The sequence below is a fragment of the Monodon monoceros genome, unplaced genomic scaffold (genome assembly GCF_005190385.1).
Source record: "Monodon monoceros isolate NGI ecotype Baffin Bay Population unplaced genomic scaffold, NGI_Narwhal_1 Super_Scaffold_11, whole genome shotgun sequence".
Lineage (NCBI taxonomy): Eukaryota > Metazoa > Chordata > Mammalia > Artiodactyla > Monodontidae > Monodon > Monodon monoceros.
The window spans coordinates 71789256-71816433 of record NW_021703767.1 but is presented as its reverse complement, the minus strand read 5'-3'; the positions used below and the strand labels follow the sequence as shown (position 1 = coordinate 71816433).

General features: G+C 37.9%; 1 protein-coding gene across 1 annotated transcript in view; it reads left to right on the top strand.

Annotated features, from left to right (window-relative positions):
• The window catches only part of UBXN7 (UBX domain protein 7), a 54386-nt gene that overhangs the window by 7578 nt on the left and 19630 nt on the right, over positions 1–27178 (top strand). The window contains exons 2-5 of the mRNA XM_029213721.1: positions 12837–12984; positions 15690–15757; positions 21458–21523; positions 22758–22870. Coding sequence (XP_029069554.1) covers positions 12837–12984; positions 15690–15757; positions 21458–21523; positions 22758–22870 — 395 coding nt within the window. The remainder of the gene's footprint in view (positions 1–12836; positions 12985–15689; positions 15758–21457; positions 21524–22757; positions 22871–27178) is intronic.

Genomic DNA, 27178 nt, shown 5'->3' with positions numbered 1-27178 from the left:
AGTTTCTTTTAAAGGCCCCCCTCCCCCTTTTAAAAAAGATTTGTTCTTCATTCTGAATATAATAAGAGAGAAGTTCAAATTTTTTACGGCTGACTCATCAAAAATTGTTATTACCTCTAAGTATATAGGTAAAACTTGTAACTTGTTTAAATTTGTTTATCACTGTTCCTGTCCTCTATATCATTTAGCCCTCCTTACTTTCCCTTTGCCCTCTCAGTTAACCTTCTGTTCCTCTGTTTAGCTAAGTGGAAGTGTTGTTGGCATTTTGGCTAGGACAGTTTCTTGTTCTGTAGGACTGTTCTGTTCATTGCAGAAGATTTAGCACTTGTATGAGTTTCCTGTGGCTGCTGTAACAAATTACCACAAACTGCATTGCTTAACACAGTTATTCTCTCAGTTCTGGAGGCCAGAAGTCTGAAATGAAGGTGTGAGAAATCTTTAGGGGAGGGGAGACGTTTTCCAAGCTACTAAGGCACCCCTGGCTTCTCTCCACTAAATGCCAGTAGTGCTCCCATCCCCTAATCATGAAACACCAAAAATGGTGTCTCACATTTCTAGATGCCTCTACTACTTCCTGACATTAAGAACCACTGGAACCTTTAATTATCCTTCAGTTATCTTCTGTTTCTAAAACGATACAGTTGGGACCTCCCTGGTGGTGCAGTGGTTAAGACTCTGTGCTCCCAATGCAAGGGGTCCGGGTTCGATCCCTGGTCGGGGAACTAGATCCCACATGCATGCTGCAACTGAGAGTTCGCATGCCACAACTAAGGAGCCCATGTGCCGCAACTAAGGAGCTGGTGAGCCATAACAAAGGAGCCCGCGAACCACAACTAAGGAGCGGTCCTGCTGCAACTAAGACCCAGCACATCCAAATAAATAAATAAATGTTTTAAAAAATGGCATATTCCTGGGCCCTACCCAGACCCTTCCAATTGGAGTGGGGGCAGGATCTACATTTTAAAAGAAAAAAAAGATACACTAAGTGATAAAACAAGTGATAAACTAAGAATGCCTGATTATACAAGCACAGATAGCTCAGATAATTTGGCTTTATTTAAGAAAGTGAATGGTGTATTTTGCTTCTTGGGCCCCTCTCTAATACTGTCTTCTTCAGTCTTGCCAGAATTTAGCATGTGCTTCTTTTTTAAAAAATCTCATAAGTAGAGACCCCTTTTATGGAAAGCTCTTAGGTCACTATACTGACAGGCTCCAATGATGGAAGTTATCCTGTCAGATTGTCAACAGATATATGATACGCTGCCTATAGTTTAGATTCTAGCACTAAATGGTTAAGTGAGGATTATAGATAAGAATGGCAGTTCTCACTTTGTTATACAGCAGAAACTAACACACCATTATAAAGCAGTTATACTCCAATAAAGATGTTAAAAAGAGCAATTCTGAGCCTTGAGTGTTGACACCTTCTGCCCCCCAAAATATCACAGTTATTATTTCCTTTATTATAGCTTTATTTTTGTCTTAAAGTCATTCTCGGTATAATCCCTTTTAATGAATTCTATTTTAATCTATAGTTCAGTAGATCTCTGGAATACTCACCTATACTTTTTTTACATTTTCCTGTGTTTCTACATCAGCTCTTTTTTGGGGGGGCCACTTGCAGGATCTTAGTTCCCTCACCAGGGATTGAACCCAGGACTTGCAGTGAAAGGGCCAAGTGCTAACCACTGGACTGTCAGGGAATTCCCAGCAGTGGTCATTTTTAAGTTGAATTTCCTTATGAACAAATTTCAAAAGGAGTGAAGCAGCTGGGATTGGTTGCTATTATAGCAGAAGGGAGTTTCGATCCTACATCAGCATGTTCTTTTTTTTTTTTAATATTTATTTATTTATTTGGTTGTACTAAGTCTTAGTTGCAGCAGTCGAGCTCCTTAGTTGCAGCACGTGGGCTTCTTAGTTGCAGCTTGCTGGCTCCTTTGTTGCAGCACACGGGCTCCTTAGTTGTGGCATGTGAATTCTTAGTTGTGGCATGCATATGGGATCTAGTTCACCGGCCAGGGATCGAACGTGGGCCCCCTGCATTGGGAGCGCGCGGAGTCTTAACCACTACGCCACCAGGGAAGTCCCAGCATGTTGTTTGTCCCTTTTGTGGTGCTTTAGTGCAGTGTGGTGAGCACCTAGAGAGACAAGAGCCAAAATGGTATAAACTCAGCCATTTAATTCTCTGAAAAGAAAAAGATAAGTAGGTGTCATTCAGAAGCTAGTTTTAGGGTTTATTATGGGGCAAAGATAATAGTTCATGCATCTCTTGCTGAAATAAGTAGCCAGAGTAGTTTACATACAGGAACCTTTTAATTTTCAGAAGCTGCTGGGTAGATAAATTAAAATGGTGGAGTACAATAGACACTGAACTTTTAGACTAGCATTTAGGAAATAATGTAACCAGTATAACTGGACACAATGTAAAAATATTAGAAAAGCGCTGAAAGCTTCAGGTTTTATGAGTAATGATATGGAAAATTTTCATCAAATTTGTGCTGGTTTTGCCCCAAGAGTCTGTATTTAATTACCTAACATACAGTTGGCTACTGGGATATTTGAACTCCTCCTTTCCCTCAAAAAGTTGAATTTGTTTTTATTTTTGTGTGTTGGGTCTTTGTTGCTGTGTGCGGGCCTCCTCTAGTTGCGGCAAGCAGGGGCTACTCTTCGTTGCTGTGCATAGGCTTCTCATTGTGGTGGCTTCTCTTGTTGCAGAGCACAGGCTCTAGGCGCATGGGCTTCAGTAGTTGTGGCACACGGGCCCAGTAGTTGTGGCTCATGGGCTCTAGAGTGCAGGCTCAGTGATTGTGGCACCTGGGCTTAGTTGCTCTGCGGCATGTGGGATCCTCCCAGACCAGGGCTCGGACCCATGTTCTCTGCATTGGCAGGCGGATCCTTAACCACTGCACCACAAGGAAGTCTGAGATTTCACTTTTTTAAAGTGTTTCCTAATGGTGAGAATATAAGTCTGTATATACTAGAACTTGAGAACTTTTTATTTTTTAAATTATTTTATTTTTATTGAAGTATAGTTTTTACAATGTGTTAGTTTCTGGTGTACAGCAAAGTGATTCAGTTATACATACGTATATATATATATTTTTTCTTATTCTTTTCCATGATAGTTTATTATAAGATATTGAATATAGTTCCTTATGCTATATAGTAGGACCTTATTGCTTATTTTATATATAGTATAGAATTTGAGAACTTTTGGTTCAGCTTGACTGAGGACTTATGGAGAGAGAACTGGTTTGAGAAAAGTGAGAACTGGCCAGTTCAGTGAGTTTTTAAAGTCTGTAAGATAGAAGAGCTAGCAGAGACAAGGATAGAGATAAGGCCCTGTGGAAAAGTAGTATCTGTTCTTGTATATACTTTAGGGTGAGGAGGGAGGGGGAAGGTCCACAACTTAACAGGTGGGTATTTGGTGTGTTGTCAAGAAAAATGAGGGGACTGGGACTTCCCTGGTGGTGCAGTGGTTAAGAATCCGCCTGCCAGTGCAGGGGACACGGGTTCAAGCCCTGGTCCGGGAAGATTCCACATGCCGCGGAGCAGCTGAGCCCGTGCACCACAACTGCTGAAGCCCACACCCCCCGGAGCCCGTGCTCTGGAAAGAGAAGCCACCGCAGTGAGAAGCCCACGCACCGCAACTAGAGAAGGCCTGCATGCAGCAACGAGGACCCAACCCCAACGCAGCCAAAAATAAATAAATAAATAAAATTTAAAAAAAAAAGAAGAATGATGGGACTGATTTTACTGCTGTCACTCTCCATATCATACAGAGGCATGGCATTGTAAAGTACCACCAAGTGATCTGCCTAGGTTACAAAAACATCTGCACCTGGAGGGAATGGTACAGAGGTGAGATGAAAGCAGAAGGGTATAAAATAGGAGCAGTTTATAAGGGCCAAATCTTGTGTGCAGCTCAAGAGAGATGAAAAGTTTTCCAGTCAGCAGTGCAGAACTGTTGAAACAGGGGAGATAATCAAATTTACATTCTTTTGCAATATAGAAGGTATATCAAAAGGAGCATGACCAAGAGCAAAGAAATGTGATAGTTCATGTAAGAGATGTTGAAGGCATGAACAAAGAGTATAGCAGTGGGCGTAGAACAGTATGGATAGGGGTGTTGTTAATTAGATGGAAGCTGTAGGATTTGTTGGTTGACTGATGGGCTGTTTGCAGTTGAAGAGAGAATAGTAGAGGAAAGTTTCTCAATTTTGAGTAATATATGAAGCCCTTTTTTTTTTTGCGGTACGCAGGCCTCTCACTGTTGTGGCCTCTCCCACTGCGGAGCACAGGCTCCGGATGCGCAGGCTCAGTGGCCATGGCTCACGGGCCCAGCTGCTCCGCGGCATGTGGGATCTTCCCGGACCGGGGCACGAACCCGTGTCCCCTGCATCGGCAGGCTGACTCTCAACCACTGCACCACCAGGGAAGCCCATATGAAGCCCTTTTAAAGAAAAAACATCCCTGGCCCTATGTAACTTAAATTACCATATATACCCAGACATAAGGCACACTCCAAATAGAAGGCAATTCTGTATTTGTCCAGTTCCCAAAAAAGATTTTTCAGTAACATAAATATGTAAATTTCTGGAGATTTAAGTGAAATGATTGATGCTTTTTTATAATGTTACTTATTGAGTTAACATTAAATCACAACATTATATATTAATGCTTTTTTCCTGTCATGTTCCATGAAATAATTTTGTTCTCTTTTTGTTTTTTACTAGCATTTAGATATGTCTTTGTCAGCTTTCTGACAAAGCTGTAGCTGCTCAATATCATCTGAGAGTTTTTTGGAGCATGTGATTTTCACTTTATGTTGTTTGAGATATAGCACATTTAAAATTTGTATATGATGCTTTCACTGGACATTTTATCTTATGTTCATTTATCCTAAATACCCATTTGCTATTTGTGATTTCCACAGTGTAACCATATTGCTTTGTAAATGAAATTTAAAACATAAAATATATGCGGTTTAAAATTCAAAGGATAGGGGAATTCCCTGGTGGTCCAGTGGTTAGGACTCGGCGCTTTCACTGCCAGGGCCCGGATTCAATCCCTGGTCAGGGAACTAAGATCCCACAAACGTGTGGCGCAGCCAAGAGGAAAAAAATTCAAAGGATATAGAAGGGTTGTTTTTGCTGAAGTCTGGCCTTTCTTTCCCCAGTGTACTAACTGGTTAGCTGAAGTACTATGAGATAGTTTTAGGTCAGTTTATTAGATATTGATCACATGCAAGCGAACATAACCATTAGATGCTGGGGTACCAAGACAAAAATCAACCCCTGTGTTCAAGAAGCTCCTGCTCTTTTGGAGGAGCTAGAAAGTAAACAAGTATTTACTGCTTAGTAGTATGTCCATGTATGTAATAGAAGAGTATCACAGTGGTGTGAGTGGGGAGGAGGTAGTGTAGAGAATGCTTAGCACAGGAATTGAAAAAAGTAACACTTATGGTGATTCTTGAGCATGCATGAACTAGGCGAAGGGAGAGATAAGGGGAATAAGGACTTTCCAAGCGTGTAATTTGGTGTGACTGTACTGAATTGCATAGGATGGAGAGGAAAAGCCAGAGAGATAAGCTGACGTCTGATCACAGAGGACTCGCCAGATCATAAGAACTTTGGAATTTATACTGTGGGTGTCAGAGAGCTATTAACTTAAACTGTGTGTGTGTGTTTGTATTTGTGTGTTATAAGCACACTTGTATTTTGGAACATAACTTCAGCAGCAAAGTGGAAGATAGAATGATGATCAGTTAGGAGCCTATTGTAGTAATCCAGGTAAGAAGAATTAAGGACTTGATTTTAAAGTCTTAGAGATAATAATAGAGAAGAGAAAACAAATGAAAGATATTAAGAGTAGAGTCAGCAGTTCATTTCTGGCAGTAGGACTAAACTAGAGAGATACCATGAATAACCCTCCCAAGTGAGGAAAATCCTGAATAAAATATTTTAAAAAATCTTTCAAAATGCATCATTGGGCTGGCAAGAAAGTAAAGAATATTCAGAAGCTAAAAATGAAATGAAATTGGAAATGAGATGTTAGCAAGGTTTAAAGTAAGCTTTCACCCTGGTTGAATCTGCCCGAACTGGATGGCTTTGAACTTCTCTTTTGATGGCATCAGAGGCCACAGGAAACAAGCTTGCAGCCTTCCTAAGGAGAGGAATCTGAAAGGAGAACCTTCCCATACATGAAGCGGGGACCTTGGCATTTGGGGTGTGGCAGGAGAAATCTTCACTGAGAATTTATAACAAGGGTCCTTACAGGGTCACATTTCCCATGTGGTTTCATAAAACTTCAAGTCAAGAATGTATTTTATTTTATTTAAAGAAATTTTTTTTTTTTTTTTTTTTTTTTTTTAGAAATTTTTTTTAAGAACTAACATTTATTATTTTTGGCTGCATTGGGTCTTCGTTGCTGCTCACAGACTTTCTCTAGTTGCGGCGAGCGAGGGCTACTCTTCGTTGTGGTGCACAGGCTTCTCATTGCGGTGGCTTCTCTTGTGGAGCATGGGCCCTAGGCGCGAGGGCTTCAGTAGTTGTGGCACATGGGCTCAGTAGTTGTGGCGAGCAGGTTCTAGAGTGCAGGCTCAGTAGTTGTGGCTCACGGGCTTAGTTGCTCCGTGGCATGTGGGATCTTACCACATCCAGGGCTCGAACCCATGTCCCCTGCATTGGTAGGCAGATTCTTAACCACTGCACCACCAGGGAAGCCCCAAGAATGTATTTTAAATAGTCTCTGTTTGGTGGTGCCTTCAGGTACCTTACAAAATCTCTCAAGTTACCTTCTCTTAGGAGGGATGTACCTTCAACCCAGCCTTCAAAAATCTACAGATTAAAATTCCAAGCCACTTGAGATCATAGTCAAAAAAAAATCACAAAGTGCACAAAAAAACATTGCATAGTGAGCAAGAGCCAGCAGAAATGAGACAGTGACCTCTAGAGACTGCAGAAAGTTTATATTTTGTCTTAGTAATTCCAGTAAGTTTGATTAATATATTAGAAGAAATGAAAAGAAATGTGAGTATGAAGTAAGGGTCTCTGACCAGGCAGATTAGGAAACAAAAACCCCAGAACTTCTAGTTATAAAAAATTAACTAAAATTAAAAGCTCATGAACAGGTAAAAAACAAATTGGCACAGCATAGAATGAAGAGTTCTAACATACATCTAATTGGAGTTCCAGAAGGACGTAAGTGTGAATGAAGGAGTAAGGCAATTTTTATTTATTTATTTATTTTTAACATCTTCATTGGAGTATAACTGCTTTACAGTGGTGTGTTACTTTCGCAGTATAACAAAGTGAATCAGCTATACGTATACATATATCCACATATCTCCTCCCTCTTGGGTCTCCCTCCCACCCTCCCTATCCCACCCCTCTAGGTGGTCACAAAGCACTGAGCTGATTTCCCTGTGCTATGCAGCTGCTTCCCACCAACTATCTGTTTTACATTTGGTAGTGTATATATGTCCATGCCACTCTCTCACTTCGTCCCAGCTTAACCTTCCCCTTCCCCGTGTCCATCTTAACCTTCCCCTTCCCCGTGTCCTCAAGTCCATTCTCTACATCTGCATCTTTATTCCTGTCCTGCCCCTAGGTTCTTCAGAACAGTTGTTTTTTTTTAGATTCCATATATATGTGTCAGCATACGGTATTTGTTTTTCTCTTTCTGACTTACTTCACTCTGTATGACAGACTCTAGGTGCATCCACCTCACTACATATAACTCAATTTCGTTTCTTTTTATGGCTCAGTAATATTCCATTGTATATATGTGCCACATCTTCTTTATCCATTCATCTGTAGATGGACACTTAGGTTGGTTCCGTGTCCTGCCTATTGTAAATAGAGCTGCAATGAACATTGTGGTACATGACTCTTTTTGAATTATGGTTTTCTCAGGGTATATGCCCAGTAGTGGGATTGCTGGGTCATATGATAGTTCTATTTTTAGTTTTTTAAGGAACCTCCATACTGTTCTCCATAGTGGTTGTGTCAGTTTACATTCCCACAAGCAGTGCAAGAGGGTTCCCCTTTCTCCGCACCCTCTCCAGCATTTATTGTTTGTAGATTTTTTGATGATGGCCATTCTGACCCGTGTGAGGTGATACCTTATTGTAGTTTTGATTTGCATCTCTCTGATGATTAGTGATGTTGAGCATCCTTTCATGTGTTTGTTGGCAATCTGTATATCTTCTTTGGAGAAATGCCTCTTTAGGTCTTCTGCCCATTTTTGGATTGGGTTGTTTGCATTTTTTTGATACTGAGCTGCATGAGCTGCCTGTATATTTTGGAGATTAATCCTTTGTCAGTTGCTTCGTTTGGAAATATTTTCTCCCATTCTGTGAGTTGGCTTTTCGTCTTGTTTATGGTTTCCTCTCGTGTGGAAAAGCTTTTAAGTTTCATTAGGTTCCATTTGTTTATTTTTGTTTTTATTTCCATTTTTCTAGGAGGTGGGTCAAAAAGGATCTTGATGTGATGTATGTTGTAGAGTGTTCTGCCTATGTTTTCCTCTAAGAGGTTTATAGTGTCTGGCCTTACATTAGGTCTTTAATCCATTTTGAGTTTGTTTATTTATTATTTATTTATTTATTTTTGTGGTATGCGGGCCTCTCACTGTTGTGGCCTCTCCTGTTGTGGAGCACAGGATCCGGACGTGCAGGCCCAGCGGCCATGGCTTACAGGCCCAGCTGCTCCGCGGCATGTGGAATCTTCCCGGACCGGGACATGAACCCGTGTCCCCTGCATTGGCAGGCAGACTCTCAACCACTGCGCCACCAGGGAAGCCCGAGTTTATTTTTGTGTATGGTTTTAGGGAGTGTTCTAATTTCATTCTTTTACATGTAGCTGTCCAATTTTCCCAGCACCACTTACTGAAGAGGTTGTCTTTTCTCCATTGTATATTCTTGCCTCCTTTATCAAAGATAAGGTGACCATAGGCATGTGGGTTTATCTCTGGGCTTTCTATCCTGTTCCCTTGATCTATATTTCTGTTTCTGTGCCAATACCATACTATCTTGATTATGGTAGCTTTGTAGTATAGTTTGAAGGCAGGGAGCCTGATTCCTCTAGCTCCGTTTTTCTTTCTCAAGATTGCTTTGGCTATTTGGAGTCTTTTGTGTTTCCATACAAACTGTGAAATTTTTTTGTTCTAGTTCTTTGAAAAATGCCATTGGTAGTTTGATAGGGATTGCATTGAATCTGTAGATTGCTTTGGGTAGTATAGTCATTTTCACAGTGTTGATTCTTCCAATCTAAGAACATGGTATATCTCTCCCATCTGTTTGTATCATCTTTAATTTCTTTCCTCAGTGTCTTATAGTTTTCTGCATACAGGTCTTTTGTCTCCTTAGTTAGGTTTATTCTTAGGTATTTTATTCTTTTTGTTCCAGTGGTAAATGGGAGTGTTTCCTTAATTTCTCTTTCAGATTTTTCATCATTAGTGTATAGGAATGCTAGAGATTTCTGTGCATTAATTTTATATCCTGCTACTTTACCAAATTCACTGGTTGGCTCTAGTAGTTTTCTAGTAGCATCTTCGGGATTCTCTGTATAGTATCATGTCATCTGCAAACATTGACAGTTTTACTTCTTCTTTTCTGATTTGGATTCCTTTTATTTCTTTTTCTTCTCTGATTGCTATGGCTAAAACTTCCAAAACTATATTGAATAATAGTGGTGAGAGTGGGCAGCCTTGTCTTGTTCCTGATCTTAGTGGAAATGGTTTCAGTTTTTCACTATTGAGAACGATGTTGGCTGTGGGTTTGTCATATATGGCCTTTATTATGTTGAGGTAAGTTCCCTCTATGCCTACTTTCTGGAGGGTTTTTATCATAAATGGGTGTTGAATTTTGTTGAAAGCTTTTTCTGTATCTATTGAGATGATTATATGGTTTTTCTCCTTCAATTTGTTAATATGGTTTATCACATTGATTGATTTGCATATATTGAAGAATCCTTGCATTCCTGGGATAAACCCCATTTAATCATGGTGTATGATCCTTTTAATGTGCTGTTAGATTCTGTTTGCTAGTATTCTGTTGAGGATTTTTGCATGTGTGTTCATCAGTGATATTGGTCTGTAGTTTTCTTTTCTGTGACCTCTTCGTCTGGTTTTGGTATCAGGGTGATGGTGGCCTCATAGAATGAGTTAGGGAGTGTTCCTCCCTGTGCTATATTTTGGAAGAGTTTGAGAAGGACAGGTGTTAGCTCTTCTCTAAATGTTTGATAGAATTTGCCTGTGAATCCATCTGGTCCTGGACTTTTGTTTGTTGGAAGATTTGTTATCACAGTTTCAGCTTCAGTGCTTGTGATTGGTCTGTTTATATTTTCTATTTCTTCCTGGTCCAGTCTCGGAAGGTTGTGCTTTTCTAAGAATTTGTCCATTTCTTCCAGGTTGGCCATTTTATTGGCATATAGTTGCTTGTAGTAATCTCTCATGGTCCTTTGTATTTCTGCCATGTCAGTTGTTACGTCTCCTTTTTCATTTCTAATGCTAGTGATTTGAGTCTTCTCCCTTTTTTTCTTGATGAGTCTGGCTAGTGGTTTATCAATTTTGTTTATCTTCTCAAAGAACCAGCTTTTAGTTTTATTAATCTTAGCTGTTGTTTCCTTCATTTCTTTTTCTTTTATTTCTGATCTGATCTTTATGACTTCTTTTCTTCTGCTAACTTTGGGGGTTTTTTGTTCTTCTTTTCTCTAATTGCTTTAGGTGTAAGGTTAGGTTGTTTATCTGAGATGTTTCTTGTGTCTTGAGGTAAGATTGTATTGCTATAAACTTCCTCTTAGAACTGCTTTTGCTGCATCCCATAGGTTTTGGGTCATTGTGTTTTCATTGTCATTTGTTTCTAGGTATTTTTTGATTTCCTCATTGATCTCTTGGTTATTTAGTAGTGTACTGTTTAGCCTCCATGTGTTTGTAATTTTCACAGATTTTTTTCCTGTAATTGATATCTAGTCTCATAGCATTGTGGTTGGAAAAGATACTTGATACGATTTCAATTTTCTTAAATTTACCAAGGCTTGAATTGTGACCCAGGATAAGATCTATCCTGGAGAATGTTCCATGAGCACTTGAGAAGACAGTGTATGCTGTTGTTTTTGGATGGAATGTCCTATAAATATCAATTAAGTCCATCTTATTTAATGTATCATTTAAAGCTTGTGTGGTAATTTTTAAATAGAAATGTCTGAGAATTTTTCAGAACTGATAAATGAAAACAGTCCTTATGGTGGAAGTCCAGTGAATCCCAAGGAGGATAAATAAAATCAGCCCCAGGAAATAGAGTGAAACTGCAGAAGACCAAAGACAGAGAAGATCTTAAAAGCAACTAGAGAGAAACCACAGATTGGTATAAAAATGTTTTTCTTTGGTCTGGCAACTTACTTCTCAGAAGCAGCAACAGAAGACACTGGAATGCTATCTTCAATGTACTGAGAGAAAATAGCTGTCAGCCTTAGAAACGAATATCCAGTGGTGAAACTGTCTTTCAGGAACAGTAGCAAAACAAAGGCGTTGTCAGACCAAAAAAACAAACAAAAAACCACACCCACAGCCTTCACTGCAGGGGACTCTTAAGGACACAGTTGAGGCAGAAGGAAGGTCATCCCAAGTGGAAAGCCCAAGATGGTTTTTTTTTCCCTTTTTATTTTTTTTCTTTTTCATTGTGGTTTATTACAGGATATTGAATATAGTTTCTTGTGACCTGAGATGCTTTTTTTTTTTTTTTTTTTTGGTGGTACGCGGGCCTCTCAGTGTTGTGGCCTCTCCCGTTGCAGAGCACAGGCTCCGGACGCGCAGGCTCAGCGGCCATGGCTCATGGGCCCAGCCGCTCCGCAGCATGTGGGATCTTCCCGGACCAGGGCACGAACCCGTGTCCCCTGCATTGGCAGGCGGACTCTCAACCACAGTGCCACCAGGGAAAGCCCCTGAGATGCTTTTTAATGCCCACAAAATGTCCCACCAAATAGATTTACAATTTAGACTCTACTACTATTAGACATTTATGTTATCTATAATTTTTCAATTTTAACTGAAGCTATACTGGACATGTGTATAGATATGTTTATGCATGTGTTTTATATAGGTTTATTTAGACTAGATTTATGTAGATTTATTTAGACTTTATATAGATTTATATAGATTTATTTAGACCACACGCCCAAATTACTGGGTCAAAAAAGTAACAGGCATTATGTTTCTTGATACATGTTATAAAATTGATTTGTTAAAGGGCTTTACCAGTTTACATTGCATCAAACAGATTATGCTTGTTTTACTGTACAAGTGAGTGTGTGATAGGACCAGTTTTAAATGATGAAGATTGACATTTCTTACCAAATTTTGACTTAGTTATATCTTTGACAAAAAATCCCATCTCCCTGACAAAAAATCCCATCTCCCTTCTCTCCCGTTGTTATTAAAGTGTTTCCTTTCTTATAGAAGTAGAAATTGGTAACTGAATGCATTCTTTGTAACAAAATATTTCTAACTTTCTAGAGCATAGTTTTTCATTTTCTTTTTTAGTTTATTAACAAATATATAGTCGGCCCATATAAAGAAATGGCAAATAAATGCTTTATTTAGTTTTTGTTTTATTATGAAGGAAGACTACTATTTTTAATGCTGCTGCTTTCTTTTCTAGCTCTGTATATTTCACAGTAGTCAGCCAACAAGCATAGAAATAAACAGTTTTTGTTTTAAAAATCATTCATTCTAGAGAGGGAAAAGTACTATTTGCTTGGAATTCTGTATTCTGATGTGAACTGAATGTAAGAAGGTGTCTTTTTTTAAACTTTTTTCTTGTTTTTATACTATTTCAGGTGCAAGTGAAAGTGTAGGGAAACATATGCTTGAAGCCTGCAACAATAATCTGGAGATGGCAGTCACTATGTTTTTGGATGGTGGAGGAATCGCTGAAGAGCCAAGTACCAGTTCAGCAAGTGTCTCCACTGTCAGACCACACACAGAGTATGAATTTATTATTTATTTTTGGGAGCTACCCCCTGCCAAAATTGAGCAGTTACATTTTTACATGTTAGGTTAATTCTCTGTTTTGAACAAATTAAAAGTTGAAAGTATCTGAAAGTGTCAGGTGAAAATTTTTATACTTATATGCCTTAAGTTCTCTACAGCACTGTCAAGTCCATTATTTAATCCTCAGAAGAACCCTATAGAGTGGCATTATTATCCACATTTTACAGAGGAAGCAGAAGGATAGCCATTTCCCCAAGCTATACAGCAATTAAGTAGCAGATATGGAAGGAAAGCCCAATAAAGCTCAGATTTCGCAATTCTGGATTTTCCTACATTGTCCCAGGAAAGTTTTGAGTTGTCATGAAAAAATTTTTGAAGAAAATTTATGCCTTAAATAGCTACATGTTGCTAATCTTTAGAGGCACCTTCAGCATATAGAACTGTAATATATAGAGCATAGTAACAGATGATAAATACATTTGGTGTTTACTGCCCTTTACATTTGATACCAATGAGAGTTTGAAATGAATATCTGTTAAGCAAAAGTCCAGTAGTCTTTGGAAAATATTGGAGATGAATTTTAGTCAAATGAAAAACATTGATTTTTGAGTCAAAATTTCAAAGATCCTTAAATAAGATTTTAATACTCATAGCCATTTATAAGTCTTCAGTGTTTACAACATGAGATACTAAAAAAGAAGAATCCCCTTAAATAGGAATAGGCAAAAACATGGATTTTATTTTTACTAAATTAGATTTAAAAAGCTAAATAAACATTCAGGACATGATTGCCTCTTTTTTTTTTATCTAGTTCCAGATTCTAGAATAATATTGTTTCCCCACAAAGTGTGAACTCTAGAGGTTATTATTTATATTTTATATAAGTTTTCTCCTATCGATGTTGGCTGTGTATTTCAAGTTTGATAGCCCATTCTCCACCAACATAACTCAAATCTTTAATGGAAATTAATATGAAAACATGATTTAGTTTACATTCACTTGAATAACAGGTATTCATAGCTGATTTCTGGGGACATATCAGTCCTCACTGTTTAAAACATGTTTTCTTAATTGTACTTGAAAATAGTTTTGATTAATGAATGTCTTTTCCTGCTGAATTACATTATAATTTTACTTAGATTATTTGTATTACTAATTGATTAACATTTGATAGTGGCACCTACTTCCTAAACTAAAATTTTCTTTCTTTACAGTTCACCTTCTGTTCCATTCTTCCATTTTGCTGGGTAGTTAGCAGTCTTGGAATAGATGACCTCAAATATGTAGTAATCAAGTCTTTCTGTATAGGGACTACTAATTAAGCCATCACCCTAATTGATGTATTTCATCAGATTAAGGCTTGTTTTTTGAGTAATTAAATTGCCTTAGATTGAGATAACTTTGTACACACACGCGCACACACACACACACACACACAGTAAGGTGAATTATACCAATAATGGAAAGATCTATTCAGGTAAAAGATGTGTTTGAAGTTTTTAGTTTTGCTAAGATAATGGCCTGTTTCTCTTTGGTGAAAGAGATTTAATAGAGCTTCCTCTTAGAGACACATTGTCTGTTTCTTTAGAGTATTGCAGTTCTGTGTGTGAGCAGTGACTGAAATCCAGTAGGAAAGAGTGCTTAACATAATTTTGAATTATCCTTTATCCTTCACTCATTTGGCTTATTGTAGATTTCTTTGTTTAACTAGTTGTTCTTTGATTACAGGATGTTAGTTTTTGTTGACAAATTAGTATTGATACTGTATTAAATAAAGTATGTTTTGAAGTTTCAACTTTCAGGTGTCAAAAACAGGGCCTTAAGCTCAGTTATTACTATTAGAAACACCTGAATGAAAAACATTAGGCCTAACATAAATTAATATTTATTATAAGGGGAGCATATTAAATTTGAAACTTACTCTTACTTGCTATGAGCATTAATCAGCAGAATTTCGTATTTGAGTCAAAACTAAAGTAATTAAACTGATTTATAAAGAGATATACACCATTTTTACAGCATATTTTAAATGAGAATTGTTCCCTGGAAGAGATGGATTATTAGTAAACCCTCTGGAGGTAAACTTTGAAGAGTTTTTAGGCTTTTAAAAGAGTATTTTTTCTGTTTTATATATGTTAGTGTCTATTTAATAAATAATTCAAGGGTACTACCTTTGTTAGCCAACTTCATAACTAGCATAAAATTAATTGCCTGTTTAAGCTTATTTTAATATATCTGTGATTTAATTATCTATTATTTGATATAGTATTGATGTAATATTGCTTTTATTAAGCTCATATTTTCCATTAATTTTTTGCCTGAATTGTGTGTGTGTGTGTGTGTGTGTGTGTGTGTGTGTGTGTGTGTGTGTTTGTAAATTTCCTATCTTCCTTTTTTTTCTAAAGAATTTAGGGCAGGGAACTTAGAGGAGAGGAGAAATATTTTTTATTTTTCTGTTTGTTCTCTTTCTTTGTAAACCCATTTGCACTATCTATGCCAGGTACTTTATTCCAGTTCATCTCTATATGGAAATCATCTGACAGTCATTTATCATAATTTAATGTGGTTCCTAAAAGTCACTAAATCTGTTGTTCATTTTATTTGTTAATTTGAATGTGTTCACAATAGTTACAGTAAGAATAGGTAGCAGAAAACAGTTTTCATTTGGATATTTTCCACTTTTTTTTTTTTTTTAATAGAGAGGAAGTCCGTGCCCCAATTCCTCAAAAGCAGGAAATATTGGTGGAACCAGAACCTTTGTTTGGTGGTAAGTTTACCTTTTTTCCTTAGCTTTATTTGACTTTATTGTTGTCTTCGGGATTTTAATGAAGCTATCAAAAGATATGAAGGCTTGCTCAGAGATTGTTACTTCAAGTAGAGTTGATTCTTATCTTGTAATTCTGTACTCCCCTCAGGAAAGTTGCACAGTTGGCTCTTTCCGAGGAGTGAGCCAGATGAAAAAGTTGATAGTTGTTGCAGAATGCCAAAAGGAGGAAAATAAGCAAAAAGAACTGCTGCCTTAAAATGGAAACAAATCTATCATTAGATAAAAGACTATGATTATATTTTGGTTTTTGGGTACCCACTTGACTGCCATATCCTTACTGTCTTGATATGCTGTACCTTCACTCTTTTTTAATTTCTAGAAGTGCTGTTCTTGTATTGAAAAAAGGAGGAAGTAATCCCTAATCCATGCAAAAAATTGTGATATCAATCTGGGGTGCATGGAGAAGATAGTAGAAAATGGAACATTTAATCAAATTTAAAGAAAATTTATAGTTTTATTTTAATAAGCACTTGTTTACCTTTTGTGAGCCAGATATTTTAGGCATTAATAGGTATATTAAAAAACAGAAGAGGGCTTCCCTGGTGGCGCAGTGGTTGAGAGTCCGCCTGTCGATGCAGGGGACATGGGTTCCTGCCCCGGTCCGGGAAAATCCCACATGCCACGGAGCGGCTGGGCCCGTGAGCCATGGCCGCTGAGCCTGCACGTCTGGAGCCTGTGCTCCGCAACGGGAGAGGCCACCACAGTGAGAGGCCCACGTACCGCAAAAAAAAACAAAAACAAAAACAGAAGATAGGGGACTTCCCTGGCGGTCCAGTGGTTAAGACTCTGCATTTCCAGTGCAATGGGCACGGGTTCAATCCCTGGCTGGGGAACTAAGATCCCGCATGTCATGCGGCATGGGCCAAAAAAAAATTAAAAAAACAAAAAAAAACCCCAGCAGATGAAGTTATGATTTGGTTGGGTAGACAGAGACATAGAAATGTATATTGTATATATTGAGAACAGCAGTGCAGAGAAATAGGCCTATAAAAAGTTTCGTAGGTAAACTAAAAGAAGAAATAAATTGTAAGAAAAGGATGAAGAAAATTACATAAACCATATCTTTTGATTTGAAAAAGCAACTCAGTTGAGAGTTATAAGATTGATTTTTAACTTGGGAGCTTTGGAGTTTACTGTAGAAAGGAATAAAGAATATCCTTTCCAGATTCAGAAATAAAGATGGGAGGAAGAAAACAATAAGGTCTGAATATTGAAATATGATGTGTGCTTTCTGAACTGTTCAATTTAGCTAGTCATTGTGCCTTTAATATACCAGAGGTAATAAAGCATTGTTCATGTTTTTTTTTTTTCATATAAATGTTATAGATTTTGGAGCTGAGGAATGCCCTTGGAAGCTTTATCTTTCCTTTATTGCAAGGAATAAAGGCAAGATCTTTGAGTGGGGAAGACTACAGCAAATGGATTCTGTGCTATTTTACTGTTTAACAGAGGCAAAAGAGTTCCCATTTGAAACTCCACTTTCTTCCTTCTACATCTGGTTTGGTGAGGGGGGTGAGAATGACTTTATACAGTTAGGGAGTCATTCCTAACTTTCATTATTAGACCTTATTATAACTTTGAAAAGGTTTTTGGAGAACTATTTTCTTCTTTGGGATAGTATCGATTTTTAAAAAATTAATTAATTTTGGCTGCGCTGGGTCTTCGTGTGGCGTGCAGGCTCTAGAGCATGCGGGCTTAGTAGTTGTGGCATGCGGGCTCTCTAGTAGTGGTATGTGGGATCTTAGTTCCCTGACCAGGGATCGAACCCAGGTCCCCTGCGTTGGGAGAGCGGAGTCTTAACCACTGGACCACCAGGGAAGCCCCAGGGATAGTATTGATTTAAAGTGTGATTCTCAAAGTGTGGTCAGGGAGTCCCTGATGCCCTTTCAGTGGGTCTGTAAGATCAAAACTGTTTTCATAATAATACTAACAAGTTATTTGCCTTTTTCACTGTGTTGACATTTGGGCTGATAATTCAGAAGCAGTGATGGGTCATACTGCTGCATCTTAATTGAATCAGGACAGTGGCACCAAACTGCTACTATTTGTTGAATTCTTCACTGACACACACTTGCAGTTTAAAAAAAAAAAGCCAAAGCAATAAAAATTAATTTCATTTGATTTTGATCCACATCTTTAAACTATTCTGTTTGATGAAATAGGATGTGTGCATAAAGCACTTCTGCATACTGAAGTACTCTGGTTACTTTAAGGTGAAACACTTGTACAGTTGTTTGAGTTGAAAGCAAAACTAGCTGCTTTTTTTTATGGAACATTATTTTCCTTGAAAGATTACTGACAAACTATAGTTATTTAGACTTAAACATTTGGCAGACATTTTCTTGAATGTGAACGAAGCCTGTTAACTGCTTCAAGGCAAACAACTGACATTATTTGTTGCCAGTGATTTAAGAAAAGAAAAAAAGGCTTTCAGGCAGAACTTAGAATTTTAGAAAGTTTATGTGCATGATTGTGAGCTTGATAGCTTCCCAGTACTTAAAGGCTTTCTGATGAGGTTAGCAGTGACATTAACAGATGGTGATTTTTTTTTTAATATCATATGATGAAATGGCCAGTATTTGGAATATTTGCATAACTCAGTGAACAGGTATTTTCAAATGACCAAAGCAGAATATTACAAAATTGTGCATAGGTGAAAGATCTATTCGGATCTATATGTAAGTATCTATATATGCAATATAGGTTAGATATCTATTGCTGTTTAACAAATCGCTTCAAAATTTAGCTTCCTGAAACAAACATTTGTTATATCACCATTTCTGTGGGTCAGGAATCCAGGTGTGGCTTAGTTGGGTGCCTCTGTTTAGGGTCTCTCACAGGGTATAATCAAGGTGTCAGCCAGGGCTACGATCATCTCAGAGCGTGACTAGAGGAAGATCTAAATTTACTCACGTGGCTGCTGGTTGGCTGGAGACATCAGTTCCTTACTGCAGAGCAAATGAGAGAGCCAGAGAGGGCAGCCCAAGATGGATGGAAGCCACCATCTTTTTGTATAAGTACCGTGCGCTAACAGATTGCACCACTAGAGCTCCATCCACTATCTTTTTGTAACCTAACTGTTGGAAGTGACCTCCCATCACCTCTGCCACATTCTATTTGATCCTGCCCATACTCAAGATGTTCACACACAGGTTATGAATCCCGGGAGATAGGGATAATCAGGGGCCATCACAGAGCCTGCCTAGTACATAAGATTAATGGATTTTAATGGAGCAGAATATGAAAAGTTCATTGATAAGATTTCAGATTCCATGTTGCAGCCAACCTTTAAGAAATTACCACTGGTTGAGCTTTGGTGTAGTAGCAGGGGAGAATGTTCACAATTATCTTAAAACACTATTAAAATACTCTTCCCTTTTACAACTACATGTCTGTGTGAAATTGAATTTTAATTTTCTTCATATACACGAACTAAAGGAATAGCAGCAGATTGAATGCAGAAGCAGATCTAAAAATTCAGGTGTCTTCTCTTATACCAGTTATTAACAGAGATTTGTGAAAATGTGAAACAGTGCCGCTCTGCTCATTAAATTTTGTTCTCTGTTCCTCCCCTATTCTGACTATGAAGCTCCTTTTTGAATCTCTTTTAGCTCTTTGTAGCTTAGTCTCTGACCTCAGTGAGCAGCACTCCTATTATGTGGACAGTGGAGTGAGAGTACAGAGGACTGATGTTTACTTATAGCATATGGTTTGGAAGAGTGAGGAAACCACATATTGAAGAGGCAGGCAGGAGTAATAATGATCCTAGAGCTAGAGGTGTTGTGGCTTGAGGAGAGATTCTTGGTTAGACTTAGGATATATAAGGGGGAAACAAATGGGAGCAGGTGATGAGCCCAAGAAATAAAAGAGAGTGGTTGGAAAGCTAGCAATAAGAGGAGCTCGTATGAATCTCCAGGAGATCAAGTGTATAATAGAGAAAGGCTAAATTGGGGGGTGGGGTGGGGGCGGGGAGTGTGAGAGAGAGAGAGAGAGAGAGAGAGGAATGTAGAATATTGACTGGCCTGCCTTTGGCAGTTTAAAAGTAGGAGAAAAGTACCTTTTATCTACTATGTACTACCTCCCCAATAATAATATGCTTTCTTAGGCAGCTGTTTTATGTCTTATCCTAAGATAACCTTACTTTCTTAATTGTTATGGTTAAGTAATATCTGGTAATGAGTTTTAAGAAAGCATTATTTGAGCAGTTAATATTATTGCTGCTAGAAACATGTACATTTAAGATAGGAACTCTTGATTAAAAATAGTTCCAAGATTGAAAAGAATAACATTTCTTGCTTCATGTTTATAAAGGGAGGGAGGAAAAATAATGCAGTATTTAAATTTTATAAGTTTAAATAATAAAATTTAAAATTTATATAATAATTTATTTAAATAAAACAATTTGTATGTAAAATTCCGTTTAAATTTTGAAATTCAGTACAAAGCTAAAATATGGAAGTCTCTGATTTTTACCAAATTTCCTTTTCCTAGAGATAATATTGTGATTCTTTAATATAAATACTGATACACATATGTGCATAAATGATATACTGACCTGATAATGCTTTAAGCAAATGTGGGATTTTTTTAACATGTGGTTCTGCATTCTTTTGTTATTTTTTTGTTTTGTTTTTTACTCAGTAGTTCTTAGATTAAAAGAATTACCCTATATAATGGCAAACATAGGCTGTTGGGAAGATGCTTTGACATGGGATGGGAGACTTTTATAGTTTCTGTCTAATCATCATCTGTTAATGTGTAGCACTGATCTGGTTACATGCTGGCAGTGCTCGTGGGGCTTGCCATAAACCAACTGAACAACTGTTACCCATATTGAAAGAATCATTAAATTTCCTTATTTACTGTAATGTATATAAATGACCTGATAACTTTTTTTTTAATTGGAGTATAGTTGGTTTACAATGTTGTGTTAGTTTCAGGTGTACAGCAAAGTAATTCAGCTATACATATACATATATCTATTCTTTTTCAGATTCTTTTCCCATTTAAGACCTGGTAAAATTTTTATGTTTAAGAACATACAGGAAGATAATGTGTCGATGATTGCTTTTTCAGCTTTACCTGTACAATACTTAAGGACTGGGTAATAGACGCTATACAAGGGTATCAAAGGACGTTGGTTCTGTTCATTTTTCTGTTAACTGTAGGAAAAAATTTTCTTCCAAAATTACAGTTTTTTGGTGTTTATAATTCTGCATGTGTATCCACTTACTAAGAGGTAGTTCTTAAATATTATGGTTTAGAACTTACTCAAGTATTATACTAAAGGGTAGGCAGATCATTTAGGCTAACCTGAATTATGTATTTGCAGCATGTATGTAGCTTCATCGCCATAGGAAGTCATCCTCAAAATCTTTCTTCCTATCTTTTTACACAAGTTTGGCCAAGTTTTTTAACTGGGCCTTAATTTTCTTTTTTGTAAAATATGATTGGGCTCAAGATGGTTAATTATATATGAATGCCTTGAAGGTTTTTAAAGTATTTTATATTTTGAAGGAGGGCACCATTATGAATCTGAGTGTCTTAAAATAAGAAATTGCTATAGATAAGGACATTTTTAGAATTGTTACAAAATTAATGTTTAACTTTTTGTATCAATTCTATTTTTCCCTCCTATAGCTCCTAAAAGACGACGGCCTGCACGTTCAATATTTGATGGTTTCCGGGATTTCCAAACTGAAACTAGTAAGTATCTGTGAACCAGTTTATCATCTCTTTTTCCCTCCCTCTCCCTCTCTCATTGTCTTTCTCCCCTGTCTCCTCTCCCACAGATTAAAACCACAAGGTGGAAAAGCACCCACACACTCCCCTTCAGGTCAAGATCCTAGTTTGTTTTATATAATTTTTTTTCTTAAGAAGATGATTAATATTAGGCCTAGTAACTTTGAGGATTCATCTTATTTAAAAACTAAATTATGAATTCAGTCTGTGATTGTTATTAACTCCCCCTTGAGCTGAATTGTTCCAGATTCTAACCTACTTGTTTATAGAAGAATAAGGCAGATGGATATAATGTGAGAAATATGGTAATTTACAAACTTAATCTGTTTCTGAATGAGCACTTAAATGCTGACTATAATAAAATAAAAAACCGATTTTCCTCAGGATCCTGATATATGTCAGTTAAAGGAATGACCACAATGAAAATGGTTATTATAGGGATTGGAAAATAGAAGAAGAAAAGGCCATACTACCCAAAGCAGCCACTATTAACATTGTGGCAACAGTTGTTTGGAATAGGTTTATATCTTTCTGTTGAATAAGAATGAGAGTCTTGGCCTTCTCCTTTTAGTGGACTTAATACTGATTTAGCAATGGAATCCTAGAGAAAAGACAGTTATGTTTAGAGAATATATGAGAAACTCTTGAACCATATTTGATTTTGTAATAATTTATAATGAGCTCATTGAAGCACAGATAGGTCTTGTAACTTGAGAGTTGATGTGGAATCCAGACTGACTCAGGTCATCCAGGGAATCCTGTGCCCTTCCAGGAGAAGATGACAGCAGTAGTCACTCTCTCTCACTGCCATAATCTTTCAAGATTGGGAATGTAGCTAGAAACAACTAGAATGTAGCTAGATAAATTAGGATGAGTTTCAGAAATAGATAAATGAAGATGAAAGTTTTCTCCTGTGCTAAAGTTAGTTTTGAGTATGTGAAGGAAATATTTTGAATAAGTGACTCTTACATAATTTCCATTTTTATCCTTACCTTTGGATAGAGAGCACCAAGTCTTAAGACTCCCGCCCCACCTGGCTTTGTATTTTTTTTCAGAGTCAGCCTTAGATGTTTGCATTTGCATTTGAGGTCAAGCACATTGTTCGTTAGTTCTTGCAACTGATACATTTTTTTTTTAATGCAAGATTCATGACTTATTTTATGGCTAATTGAAACTTTCTCATCCTCCTGTGTTGCAGTTCGGCAAGAACAGGAATTAAGAAATGGAGGCGCAATAGATAAGAAACTAACTACCCTTGCAGATCTCTTCCGGCCACCCATTGATTTGATGCATAAAGGCAGCTTTGAAACAGTAAGTTGTTGGAGATTCTAAGCCTGAGCTATGAATCTTCTTGCATTTTTAGTGGCGTTTTTCTTTCTAAGAGCAAAAAAAAGTTTTCAGCATATAGAGAATTGGCGTCTTAGTAAGTATGAAATACCTAGAAGGTTACATTGATTTATATTTCTTAAAAGTTTATATATTTTTAATTACTACTTACTGCTGAGAATATTGTGTGTGTGTGTGTTTTGGCCATTTGTGAGTTGTTTGTAGGTATCTTTTACCCATATTTTTATGAGGATCCTAGTGTGTTTTAAAAGAATATCCCTATGGTTGCGGAGTATGTTCTCCCTTAGTTCTTGTTTTAATTTAGCTGAAGCCAAAGGAAAACTTTCCGGAGCAGGTTTATATGATTGTCTGCTAAATTATAAGCTTACTGAGGGCAGGGGAACCATGTTTCTTTTTATTTTGGTGATCCGTGGGACCCAGTCTCTAGCATTTAATAGGAACACGGTATTTGGTAAATGAATGCGTTTAGTTAGGATTTTAAATATTCTTCTGTTGAAGTGTTCAAACAACTTGCTTTTGTGTGTTGACTATCATGTTAACTCTCTTTTGAATCAGAAGAGCATTTCTGTAGATGTAAATCACTGAAATTTCAGGTAAGTCTTTTCTGTTAGGATAAAGTAGGCCAAACAATAACTGTAAAAATGACGTTAGTAGCTACATATTTAGAAGTGAATTTTGATTGTTTTTTTAAAAAAATTTTGTCCTTAGACATACTCTTAAACTAGCCTAAATGAAATATTTAGGTTAAGAAATTTAACTGTAAGCTTTTTCCTTCTGAATTCTTTAATTTTCTGAATTGTAAAACCTGAAAGTGTTTGGCCGCGTGTAACAAAATCCAGATGATGGAGATTTGATTAAATGTGTTTCTTTTTGTTGTGTAAATAAAGTTCAGGGAGTCTGGTATTCATTTATCAGCTCAAAGACGTCAGGTTAGATGTCTCCTCAGTTTTCTTCATCTTTCGTTCATGATCTTTAACATGGTAACTGCCTATCCTTTCTACTGTTCTGGTGATAATATAACCATTGACAGAATAGCACAATATGTAAGACAAAAAGGAACTGAGTTTGTTTTGATGTGCTTTCTATTTTCATTAGCTTCTGTGTTGCTCTGGGGCTTAACTAAATAACTCTGAGCTTGATTTAATTTTGTCACTTTGGGCTCATAAAAAGCAGTTACTCTGCTGCTTGTTATTAAGGGAAAATGTGAATCTTTTTTTTTTTTTTTTTTTTTTGCGGTACACGGGCCTCTCACTCCTGTGGCCTCTCCCTTTGCGGAGCACAGGCTCCACGGCCATAGCTTATGGGCCCAGCCGCTCTGTGGCATGTGGGATCTTCCCGCACTGGGGCACGAACCCATGTCCCCTGCATTGGCAGGTGGACTCTCAACCACTGTGCCACCAGGGAAACCCGTGAATCTTTTTTGATACTGTCATCTGAAGTTTGATTCATTTTGTTAAGTTGTGTCACCTTTTTTCTTTGAATTTTGTGACCTATGTTGTTTTCAACAATCTTCATTTTTTTCACTGATAATACTCAACTTTATCATTTACAAGCCTTTAAATGATATAAACATTCCCAGAAAAACTAGGCATTTCATTATGACTAATGATATATCCATTAGTTTTATAGAAATTAGGGAAGTAATATACAAAATTAAGTTCACTGAAATTTAGAGAGGTGAATATTAAAAATTAAAGGAATAGTCTGGCTGCTCAGCCAGGACCCACAGGTTTGAATTAGATATAGATCTGAGCCACAGTTTTATAGGTGTAGAAACTAGACTTCCTTCTTTCTTTCTTTTTTTTTTAAAATTTAATTTAATTTATTTTATTTTTGGCTGCGTTGGGTCTTCCTTGCTGCAGGCAGGGGCTAATCTTTGTTGCGGTGCAGTGGCTTCTCTTGTGGAGCACTGCTCTAGGTGCATGGGCTTCAGTAGTTGTGGCACACGGGCTCAGTAGTTGTGGCTCACAGGCTGTAGAGCGCAGGCTCAGTAGTTGTGGCGCATGGGCTTAGTTGCTCCACGGCATGTGGGATCTTCCCAGACCAGGGCTCAAACCCATGTCCCCTGCATTGGCAGGTGGATTCTTAACCACTGTGCCACCAGGGAAGCTCATAGACTTTATTATTTCTTAATGTAACTAGAGGTAGACCATGTTCAAGGGTTCTGGCTCATGCTAACCAGATGAGAGATTGATTAGTTCACTTGTTCGTTCAGTAAATATTTAGTGAGGCCTCCTGTTGCAAGGCCTTCTTCTAGGGGATGGGGATTATGTGTATTGGGATAAAGATTTAACTATGTGTGAGAGAGACCAGGAATAAAACAAACATTAACTTAAACAAGATAGAAGTCCATGCTGTTAGGATGGTTCTGCTCTATGAAGTTATTAGGAATGCAGTTTTTTCTGTCCTATTCTGCAAGGTCTTGCTTGCCCTTGTCTACATGATTCAAGGTGGCTTACTACCATGTTTGCTTTTCAGTTAGCATGAAGGAAGGGAGTGACCGAGAAGGGTACACCTTTTCCCTTTAAAGGCACAACCTAGAGGTAATACACATCACTTCTCACATTCCATTGACCAGAATTGTAACAGGGAAGAGCCAAATCTGACTACATGTTGAATCTGTTGCTTTTACTTTAACCGTTGCTTTCTGCTGCTTTTGCTCACTAAAAGGATACTGTCTATATATAATGGCCTGCCTCAGGGAACCCTGCCCCTCTGTCTGAAAGCTAAACCAAAGTGCCTTTGTTCAGGGAAGCATCCTAACCCTGTCCACCTGTGGATGGCTGCAAGAAAGAAGAAATTAACACATCCCCTCCCCAAGGCTGGCCATTCCAGGGGATATTTGCAAAAATTAACGGCCTTTTTACTTTACTTCCTCATCTCCTCCCCGATTCTGTTCTATAAAAGAAACTGGCATCCAAGCCACGATAAGGTGGTTCTTTTGAGACACTAGTCTGCCATCCTCATGGTCCACCGGCTTTCTAAATAAAGTCCCTTGCCTCAACACTTCATCTCTGGGTTTATTGGCCTGTCGTGCGCCGGGCAGAGCGAGCTTGGACTTGGTAACAGAACTTAGCAATGTGGCCACACCTACTTGCAAAGGACACTAGGAAATCAAGATGCTTAGCTGAAAATTGGAGATTCTATTTTTTTTTTTTTTTTTGCGGTACACGGGCCTCTCACTGCTGTGGCCTCTCCCGTTGCGGAGCACAGGCTCTGGACCCGCAGGCTCAGCAGCCATGGCTCACAGGCTCAGCCGCTCCGCGGCATGTGGGATCCTCCTGGACCGGGGCATGAACCCGTGTCCCCTGCATCGGCAGGCGGACTCTCAGCCACTGCACCACCAGGAAAGCCCTCTATTTTTTTTTTTTAATTTTTAAATTTTATTTATTTTTTTATACAGCAGGTTCTTACTACTCATCAGTTTTGTACACATCAGTGTATACACGTCAATCCCAATCGCCCAATGCATCACACAACCACCACCACCCCCGCACCGCTTTCCCTGCTTTGTGTCCATACGTTTGTTCTCTACATCTGTGTCTCATTTTCTGCCCTGAAAACTGGTTCATCTGTACCATTTTTCTAGGTTCCACATATATGCGTTAATATACGATATTTGTTTTTCTCTTTCTGACTTACTTCACTCTGTATGACAGTCTCTAGATCCATCCACGTCTCAACAGATGACCCAATTTCGTTCCTTTTTATGGCTGAGTAATATTCCATTGTATATATGTACCACATCTTCTTTATCCATTCGTCTGTGCATGGGCATTTAGGTTGCTTCCATGACCTGGCTATTGTAAATAGTGCTGCAATGAACATTGGGGTGCATGTGTCTTTTTGAATTGTGGTTTTCTCTGGGTATATGCCCAGTAGTGGGATTGCTGGATCATATGGTAATTCTATTTTTAGTTTTTTAAGGAACCTCCATACTGTTCTCTATAGTGGCTGTATCAATTTACATTCCCACCAACAGTGCAAGAGGGTTCCCTTTTCTCCACACCCTCTCCAGCTTTTGTTTTTTGTAGATTTTCCAATGATGCCCATTCTAACTGGTGTGAGGTGATACCTCATTGTAATTTTGATTTGCATTTCTCTGAATTTGCATTTCTCAACAATTAGTGATGTTGAGCAGCTTTTCATGTGCTTCTTGACCGTCTGTCTTCTTTGGAGAAATGTGTATTTAGATCTTCTGCCCATTTTTGGATTGGCTTGTTTATTTTTTTAATATTGAGCTGCATGAGCTGTTTATATATTTTGGAGATT